Here is a 9,991-nt window from a genome sequence, read left to right as displayed (position 1 = left end):
GTGAAAGAGTGCAACTGGCGGAACGATCGACATAATCCGTGCGCCGAAGGCCGGGAATCTACTGTCTGAGCGGTCACACTCTCCCCAAGCAAAACAGAGTTGAGCGGCACATTTATTTCGTATATCTTTCTCCATGATCATGATTATAACATCCTGTGCACCCTATTTTAAACCATGAAGGGTGACTACACTTCACACTCACGTGTTTATTAAAACCATACACGAACATATATCTATGGTTAAAACAGTTTCTCGCTACTACCGCTAGGGATTCTTTTAGGCTCCTGGTTGGCCAAGAGAGAATGTCAAGCGCACTTTCTGCTTCTGGTGCACGCTCAGGCTCTGCCTGCGCCTAGCACTGACCAAACACTCTCTAAACACGGCTCTGAGCTGAGACTGCAGTGGGACTACTTGCCCGCCGAACTAATCAGCCGCCTCCCTTTCATCACCTGACCCAGTCCTCGGTCTGCGGATATGAGCGGGAGCGTGATCACGTGGCGAAAGAGGGATGTATGACAGGTCCATTGAGGACTTAACTTTCACCGCAATTTCAGCTTAGGGATGAATGGAATATAGTCAACGCGCAGGATGGCCACCCAGCTCCGGCCTCCCAAGAAGTTGGTGTTTACAAGACGGCCGCTGTCTTCATTGGCCTCTTTGCTCGAAACCGTATGCTGAAGAACCAGCGTGCACCAGCATGCGACACGAAGCTTTATCGACGGCTGCCGGTACGCGGACGAGCTAGCATCTCCTCCGTTCTAGACGGGTGCTTTCGGTGAATCGCAGTGCTGTGAAAGCAATTGTTTCTCTTTCAGTTTTTCTTCTAAGAAAACATTTTTATCATAAATGCCTGCGACCACAACAGCCGCCATTAAGTCAACATTTTCCTCTGATTGCGACGATCTCAAATATGACTAACTTTCCTCGGAGATGAAGTTTTTCCAATATCATTTCTCATTGACCACTTATGTGTATTAGAAGATAAGTGTTGTGTTCTGGTATTTTTATTATTACCTTGATCGGAACCTTAGTCGGAGAGCACACACAGAGAGTCTGTGCCTCCTTCACACTCGACTGAACGTTGAGGAGGAAGGCCTCAGTTTATATAGGCACCTTCCCCCTCTCCCCCCAACGGCAAGCCCTCAGCCATTCCCGAAGGAGGATGGGGGACATTATGTGCGTTAGAGGTGAGGGCATGTCGGCGGGGTTGAGGCCAGTCGGGAGCCACTTTGCCCTAAGGTTTTTCTTTATTGCCAAGAACGAGATGGTAAGGGACAAGGTCCAGGGCAAGGCTCAAAGGTGGCCTTGAGTGCTGGCGTGACGTAGTGCCAGGTTGTCCGTGAAGATCAGTGTGGGATTGCGAGCAATCAGTGCTGCCAAAGTCCATGCGATGGCTTCGAGTTGGAAGATCCGGACGTCGGGTAGGGTGAGCACAGCCAGAGTTGCTGTCGGAGTGATCACACCAAAACCAGTGTTCGAGGCGTCCGCGCACGTGACGGACACAGGGGCGACGGGCACAAGGGGGAGTTTGTGGGGCATGGCATTCCATAGTGCTTGAAAGGTGACGATCCACTGGGTGGGAGGGGGGGTGGAGGAAATGACAGCCTCAAAGAGTGGTCTTAATGCACTATACCCTTGTCTATATAAAGAGAAGTAAAGGCCCATAGGCCTGAAAGGCGTCGATACTCAGTCTGGAAACATGGTTGATATAGGAGTGACAGTGTGTCTGAAAACGTTCGTACTCGTTGAGGGGTATGTGAGAGTGTTAAGTCTCGCATGTTCAACTGAAAGCCCTAAAACTTCCCCTCAACAGGGAAGACTCCGCACCTCCAAGCCTCTGCTTTTTGACTCGACCCTCTACCAAAAGTCCTCCTCCAGGTCCCCTTACCTCAAAATGCACACTTTACAAAGGTGGACCTGGTGGAGGCCTTCTATCACATAAGTTTACATCCTTCTGCGCAACGCCTTACGACGTTTCGCCTTGACGGAACGTACTAATAGTTTACTCGCCTTCCGTTCGCCTTCGGCCTGCACCGTACCTTATGCAAGCCTTGGCAACGGCCATCGCCCGTACACTTCGTTCCCGCGGGGTCTGGGCGTGGGCGTACATCCATAACTTCCTGCTCTCATACCCAGACCCCTTCTTCCTTCAGAAGGTCACGGACCTTTTTGTAGAACAACTCCTACAGTGTGGTTTGCAGATCAACCCAAAGGACACCCTCTTGACACCTACCCAAGCTATAAAGTTTTTGGGCTTTCAGTTGAACATGCGAGACTTTACACACTCACATATCCCCCAACGAGTACGAACTCTTTCAGACACACAGTGACTCCTATATCAACCATGTTCCCAAACTCAGTATCGACGCCTTGCAGGCCTTGCAGTATCGACGCCTTGCAGGCCTATGGGCCTTTTACTTTTCTTTATATAGATAAGGGTATAGTGCATTAAGACCACTCTTTGAGGCTGTCATTTCCTCCACCCCCCTTCCCACCAAGTGGATCGTCACCTTTCAAGCACTATGGAACGCCATGCCCCACACACTCCCCCTTGTGCCCGTCGCCCCAGTGTCGGTCATGTCCGCGGATGCCTCGAACACTGGTTTTGGTGTGATCACTCCTACAGCAACTCTGGCTGTGCTCACCCTACCCGACGGCCGGATCTTCCAACGCGAAGCCATCTGATGGAGTTCGGCAGCACTGATTGCTCGCACCCCCACACTGATCTTCACGGACAACCTGGCACTACGTCACGCCATCACTCAAGGCCACCTTCGAGCCCAGCCCTGGACCTTGTCCCTTACCATCTCGTTTTTGGCAATAAAGAAAAACCTTAGGGCAAAGTGGCTCCCGACTGGCCTCAACCCCGCCGACATGCCCTCACGTCTAACGCACATAATGCCCATCCGAAGTGTTGTGTTCTGGTATTTTTATTATTGTAGTCTCCCTATAGCTACTGTTAAAAAAATATTAAGAATGGGAGAGCAGTAGTTTTTTGTTCTGCTTTAATGGGGTACAGGAGCAACAATTTAGGGCCTACTTCTTTATGTAGACATGGTCTGCTTCATGACAGCAGCTCACAAACAGCAGTCTTTTGTCTATAAATGCAAGAAAAGCAATCCTAAAACAAATAAAAAAATGTCCTAATACTACCTGGTAGTTGAGGTCTGAGCTCTGTTGGAATGTCTCACCTCACCTAACCTAACCTAATACTACCTGGTAGTTGAGGTCTGAGCTCTGTTGAAATGTCTCACCTCACAAGCCTATCAAAAGCTACGCCACGGTGTGGCGTGTCCGATGGAGGCCTGCGGATGCGAGCGACGCTTGGCGCACGTCTCAGGTCTAGTACACCGTACCTCGGGCATTCCGACTTCTCAGATTTGTAACGCGCTGACGATAAAGCTGGCGCCACCTAGTGACGGCGATCGTAATTACTATACCCTTGGCTTCGTATCGGCCCGTGACGTTGCGAGCGTGACGTCCCGTCACGGGTAAATATTCTGCGATTTGCGTGCCGTTTTTTACCGTTTCATAATATCCTTCACTAATTTGAATGAAAATATTTTTAATTCGTGGATAGTGTATTTGATAGCACTGGCTCGTGAGCCTCTAACGAAATCGTTTTGCCAACCCTGCAGCGCGGAACAAAGCTAGTATCAATGAACAAATTTGCCCAACTTGGCACTCTCGGTCCGGTAGATGAGCTAGCTGGGCTCCGCTTCTGGGCGAACTGGGCACTGCTAGCATCACTGGCACAACAAAAAATTGGTTTGTGTGTATGTTTATACAGCCTAGAACTTGGTCTGCCTCACAGGGGCGACGAGTCTCCCAGCTGTAGATGAGCAATTTTGCCAGTGCGGTACAACCGCTACCCTGGGGTCTTTAACGTGCATCACGCAGTAGTGGTGGACGACCACACGCCGGTACGATGCTCATCCAGATCGAAACGGGCAGGGGTGGGGCTCGAACCCAGGATTCCTGGGTTCTGCAGCGCGAGCTTTCTCTCCACGTGCTCCGAGCTGGTGTGCGCTAGACCACTCAGCTACCGGTCTTTTTTTTTATATCCTTTAATTTCAGTTCGAGCAGTTACAATAAAGTCATTCATACTACTCATTGGCTACAGGTATTTCACTTTTACACAAAAGACACCCGCACTTTTTGTATGCATGAAACAAGCTACCATTGTCACCGGTATTGATATTTCCGCATACGCAAGTCGCTAGCTATCAGATAAAAACATCGGGAACGTTTCAAATAGAGTTCTATATTGTTTTTCCTAATCCTGGTAAACAGTAGTTGTAAATCGTTAAAGCATAAACAGCTGTTAAAATTGCTTCATCTGGATGATGTTATCCAGGATTGGTGCCCACTCTGGGGCCCGCTCTGCGGGAGCATAAATGCCCTTAATCTGGGTGATAATTTCACGGAAATAAACATTTACAGGCTGAGGGTTAATGTCTGCATGTCTCACTGCCATGCGTGATTTCCAGATACTAAAAAGCCCGATGACCATAAAAAGGTCGTATGGAATCAAATCTTGTTTGTCGACAGGAAGGAAACGAATGGAGTGTGGTCTGATAGGCAAATCTTTTTTTCAAAGTCCGCTTTAAGATATCCCCCCAAAAAATAGCATCCCAACAGTTAATGAAAACGTGTTCAATACTTTGTGGTTGTTTACACAGCAAGCAGTCGACTGACCACGGAACAAACATTCCTTTTTGTTGCATCCATACCTTCACGGGCAACGTATTAGTGTGTAGCTTAAAAAAGAAAGTTTTCACTGCAGGTGGAATATACATCTTGTTAACTCGACATAGCACATCTTGACCCGGAACAGCACTAAGGAGTGCCCTATAGAGCGGGACAGGGAATAGTCTGTCCAAAAGTGCTATTGTAAGTTCCTTTCTGGTTACACCGGAGAGGTATTCTCGTGAAAACCGTGCGGATAAAAAGTAAAACGCTTCGATTACTTCTTTTAGAAAACCTACGGTTGCCATAGGTTTCAAATTAACGAATGAGACCAGAAATGAAGGAAAGTAAAACGCTAATTTTGTTTGTGTCATTGTACGCACAAATGGTTGTTCCTGATCCCGTATAAAGAAAAACCGTGACACAAGTTGTCTAACAAAGAGGTGTGGTTAGCCGATGCCACCAAGTGAAATGCATCGAAAAAGGTTATCTCGTCACATCGGCTCTGACCCGGACTTCCAAATAAACAAAGCACATAACCTGTGAATTTTTGTAACATTCCTGCGGGCACAGTGTAGTACTTGCAGCACATACATAATCTTCGCAATCAGAAAAATGTTACAAGCCGTTGCTCTTGCAAAATTGGACATATCACGAAAGGGCCATAGGGACACACGCTTTTTTAAATCTCTAGTAATACCAGACCAGTAAGACGAGCAGTTGCAAAATTGATGAAGTGGTACACCGAGATATTTACAAGGTTCCTCACTCCACTCGATGCCTTCATATTCTGTGGGCTTCGTTACCCATGGATCATGCCAACACCCAGTGCATTTTCTAAAGTTCACTGCAGCTCCAGTTTCTTTGCAGAAGTTTTTCGTTAAAGCAACTGCTTCAGTTACACTTTTTTTGCCAGAACAAAATATAGCAATATCATCAGCGTACGCTAGGACTTTAATTTCTACAGAGTTTAACTTGTAACCTCGGATGTTCCCACTTTTAATGATACTCAAACAAAAAGGTTCCGAATAGAGGGCAAATAATAATGGTGAGAGTGGGCATCCTTGTCGACAGAAGACAACATTGAGATACGTGTAGTGAGTTTATGGTTTACAATAAGCTTTGTTGAGCATCCTCTATAGGCCATTCTGACTCCATCAAAAATAACTTTTCCCACTCGGACGTGTGTCAACACCTGCCAAAGAAAGCCGTGATTAACTCTGTCAAATGCTTTTTCGAGATCTACCTGTAGCAAGGCAACCTGTTCCATTTCATCTGAGCAGCATTCCAAAACACTTCTTGCAATATGAATATTTGACTGAATTGTTCTTCCTTTTATGCCACATGTTTGGTGTTCCCAGACAATTTGGCAAATTACAGATTAGAAAAAAATAATACGGTTTACTTGTCCCGCCATAATGAATATTGGAAGGTTCCCATGTACAGGTTAAATTATGGGCAGCAAATGCTTCGGTGTTTAATTCCACAACTTCTAAACAACTTTGAAAAGGAAAATGGAAATATAGAAACCATATCTACTAAAGAGTTGCGTAATATATTTTTACATATTTAAGTGTTCTGTGTCTTGTGTCTGTTATCTCATTTGATAATGTATAATTTTCTGTATGAATTTTTTTTTTATTGCACAAAAACTGTTTGTTTACTGGCTGCCGATGGGGCTGAGGGCCAGTCAAGCTTCTTGTTGAAGCTTTTTCCCTTTCGCTCCACCATTTCTTTAAATGGAAATAAAGATTATTATTATTATAATGTGATTGGCCAATAGTTGGTAACACAGCGTAGTTTTACAGAGTCTTCTGACTTGAGAATCAGAATGGTGTGTGTTTTTAAAAAGGACGGAGGAAGCTCTTTAACGCCGTATGCCTCGCGTAATACGTCAAGGAGTACAGTGCAACTACGGGTTTTGAATGTTTTGTAGGATTCCGACGTTATTCCATCAGGTCCTGGCGCCTTGTGACTGGGTAGTTCGTAGTTCGTAGTTCGGATAATGTTCCGTACCGGCCAGGGGTACGGAACATTATCCGCCTTGTGACTGGGTAGTTCGTAGTTCGTAGTTCGGATAATGTTCCGTACCGGCCACGGGCTCTGATAAGATTGTATAACCCCGATGACGTGAGCTCGCCGGCTTGCAGTGTTATCTAAAAAAGAGCGCTGCTGTCTGGGAATAGAGGCTTTTTTGCGTTGCTGCCACCAAGGCGTCTGTCTGCTGCTTAGAACAGAACTTCTGGCGAAGATGGTGGGATTTGGCGCGCAGTCAGTCGCTGCCGGCCAGCAGCAGTCACTAGGTTGAACCGTCCACGGTGCAAGGCGACACGGAGCCCTTGCAGCCAGGATTTCATCGACGGCCTGGAGCAGCGCAGGAACGCCGCGTGGAAGTAAGGCATTACGGAGCCTCTGCATGAACTTCAGCGGCCGGTTGGAGCAAGCGAACGAGCACGGGCAGTACGGACAAGGCGCATCGAGGAAATCCGCTCTACAGATAAGTGAAGTTTGCTCATTATGGCAGAACTAGGCCATGGCCCCAAGCTCGGCAGGATGACAAAATTCAACCCGAAAATCGACAACATACGCTCGTATTTCGAACGCTTTGAGAACTATGTAGACATAAATGATGTCCCTGAAGAGAAGAAACTTAAGCTGTTTCTCAACGTACTCGGAGCGGAGGCATATGAAGAGTTAAAGAAGATAGTCGTGCCTCATTTGCCGTCTCAGAAGACCTTCGGGGAAGTTAAACAGCTTCTAGAAGGTCATTTCAGACCAGCTCGCTCAATCATTGCAGAGCGTTGTAAATTTTATCGTCGAATGCAATATGAAAATGAAGGTGTCAAAGATTTCGTCACGGAACTGAAGCACCTGGCAAGAGATTGCAATTTCGGCACGTTTCTAAATGATGCGCTAAGGGACAGACTGGTAGCTGGTTTGCGTGACGAAGAAACGCAAGGGGCTCTTTTTGCACAAGCAGACCTGACGTTTCAGCTGGCATGCAAAACGGCGCTAGAGAAAGAGCTAGCTGCACAACAGGCAAAGCAAATGCATGAATTTGACGGGAAACCACACAGCGTCAACGCCGTTCGCGGCGAACGACACCGTGATAAGGGAAAGAAATCGGGGGCAGTATCACGGTCGAAAGATAAGGAAGATGAAGAACTGCGTAGTGCTTGCTGGCATTGCGGAAAGCGCCATAGGGCAGAAAAATTTTGGTATCGAAACCACACTTGCTGAAATTGTAACAAAAAGGGGCACCTGCAAGCCGTCTGCAAGAAAGGAGCCAAAACAAAGGCTGTGAGATACGTCGACACCACGGACGAGGAATCCGAAGAATTGAGCTGCCATACCGTGTTCTATTCAGGCAAACATTCAAGGGGCTACAGCGTAAATCTCAAGATTGAAGGGAAAACTGTCTCTATGATAATTGACACGGGTGCAGCGGTCACGATCGTACCAGAGCGTGTGTACAGACAGTATTTTCCGCATGTAAAATGCGTCGAAACAAATGTGTCATTGCACACTTACACAGGGGAAAAGCTGAAAGTGCTTGGAAAAGCAAAAGTTTTGGTAGACCATGAAGGAAGCGAGATCACTTTGCCCGTGGTTATAGCACAAGAGAACGGAACGTTGATGCCCGCTGGCCTGGGAAGAGACTGGCTAGAAAAATTAAAGATAAACTGGAAAGCAGTGTACAGTATGTCCGCTGATAGATCACTGGATCAAAGGGTAGATGCCTTACGAAAGAGGTATCCCCAGGTTTTCAAGTGCGCCTCCGGCATCGTCAGGAACTACAAAGCTCGCATCTATGTAAAAGAAGGGGCTCAATCAGTGTTCTCAAAAGCCCGGCCAATACCGTTTGCGATGAAAGAGGAAGTAGCAAAAGAGTTGGAAAAGCTTGAGCAAAGCGGAATCCTCAAGAGGGTCACGAAAAGCGACTGGGCAACACCTCTGGTGGTGGTCGCGAAGAAAGGCGGCGCAGGATTACGATTATGCGGCGACTACAAGGTCACGGTTAATCCTGTTCTGAAAACTGGCCATTACCCTTTGCCATTGCCGGAAGATTTGTATTCTATGCTTGCCGGAGGAAAGATCTTCTGCGTCCTAGATCTATCGCAAGCCTATCAACAAGTGCCGCTAGCTGAGGAAACCAAAGCGTTGTTAACTGTGAACACGCATCTCGGATTATTTCAATTTCAGCGGCTTCCGTACGGCATCGCTAGCGCCCCGGCTATCTTTCAGTCATTAATGGACGAAGTTTTAAAAGGGATTTTAAAAGTGGGCTGCTATATCGACGACGTCATCGTCGTAGGCGACAACATAGACGACTGTCAACAAACCGTGGAAAAGGTGCTTGAAAGACTGGCAAAGCACAATATCACAGTAAAAAAACAGAAATGTGAATTTTTCAAGCAGTCCGTCGTTTATCTTGGGCACAAAGTGACAACTGATGGCATTTTTCCAACTGCGACAAAGATAAAAGCAATCACGGAAGCACCTCAGCCAAGCAATGTAACCGAACTGCGAGCCTTCTTGGGCCTGCTGAATTTCTACGCAAAATTCATCAAAGACTTAGCTACAGCTGCTGCGCCAATGTATGATCTACTCAAAAAGGACAAGAGTTGGGTTCGGACGGACGCATGTTCAAGATCGTTCGTGGAATCTAAGCAGCGTCTCATCGACAGTGAAGTTTTGACAATTTACGACGTGAAAAAACCGATCGGATTAAGCTGCGACTTGTCCGCCTACGGTCTTGGAGCCGTTATTTTTCACGTCATGCCCGATGGTTCAGAGAGACCTATCGCCTTTGCCTCCAGAACATTGAACGCAGCGGAGCGTAACTACGCACATCGCGAGAAGGAAGCCCTGGCCATAATTTTTGGTTTAAGCAGGTTTCATAGATACCTCTATGGACGCAAATTCACGCTGTATACAGACCATCAACCGCTGTTGGGCATTTTGGCATCAGATAATCCAATTCCTTCTCTGGCTGCAGCGAGGATTCAGCGTTCGGCTATCACCTTAGCAGCTTATCAGTACACGCTACGGCACAGAAACGGCAAAAACATGGAAGTTGCTGACGCACTTCCAAGGCTGCCACTTCCAGTCAAGCATAAAGACGACACCAAAGAATGTTTTGCAGTCTTTGATTCAACGCCTCTCACTGCGAGCCAGGTGGTGGGTGCGACTAAAAGGGACCGCATTCTTTCCACAGTTGTGCAGTTCACCTTATCTGGCTGGCCCGCGCACTACGATGATCAACTGCAGCCTGTTTACGTTTGTCGAAACGAACTATCGT

At 47.1% G+C, this 9,991-nt stretch overlaps 1 protein-coding gene across 1 annotated transcript; it reads left to right on the top strand.

Moving 5' to 3' along the window:
- Positions 1-7,242: 7,242 nt before the first annotated feature.
- On the top strand, positions 7,243-7,929 carry LOC120844211. The gene has a single exon (XM_040215863.1). It carries the CDS (start codon positions 7,243-7,245, stop codon positions 7,927-7,929), a length of 687 nt encoding a protein of 228 aa, XP_040071797.1.
- The last annotated feature ends 2,062 nt before the right edge of the window (positions 7,930-9,991 follow it).

Source organism: Ixodes scapularis, unplaced genomic scaffold (genome assembly GCF_016920785.2).
Source record: "Ixodes scapularis isolate PalLabHiFi unplaced genomic scaffold, ASM1692078v2 PGA_scaffold0__279_contigs__length_252992795, whole genome shotgun sequence".
In the NCBI taxonomy this organism is placed as follows: Eukaryota; Metazoa; Arthropoda; class Arachnida; order Ixodida; family Ixodidae; genus Ixodes; species Ixodes scapularis.
This window is presented reverse-complemented; position numbering and strand designations above follow the sequence as displayed.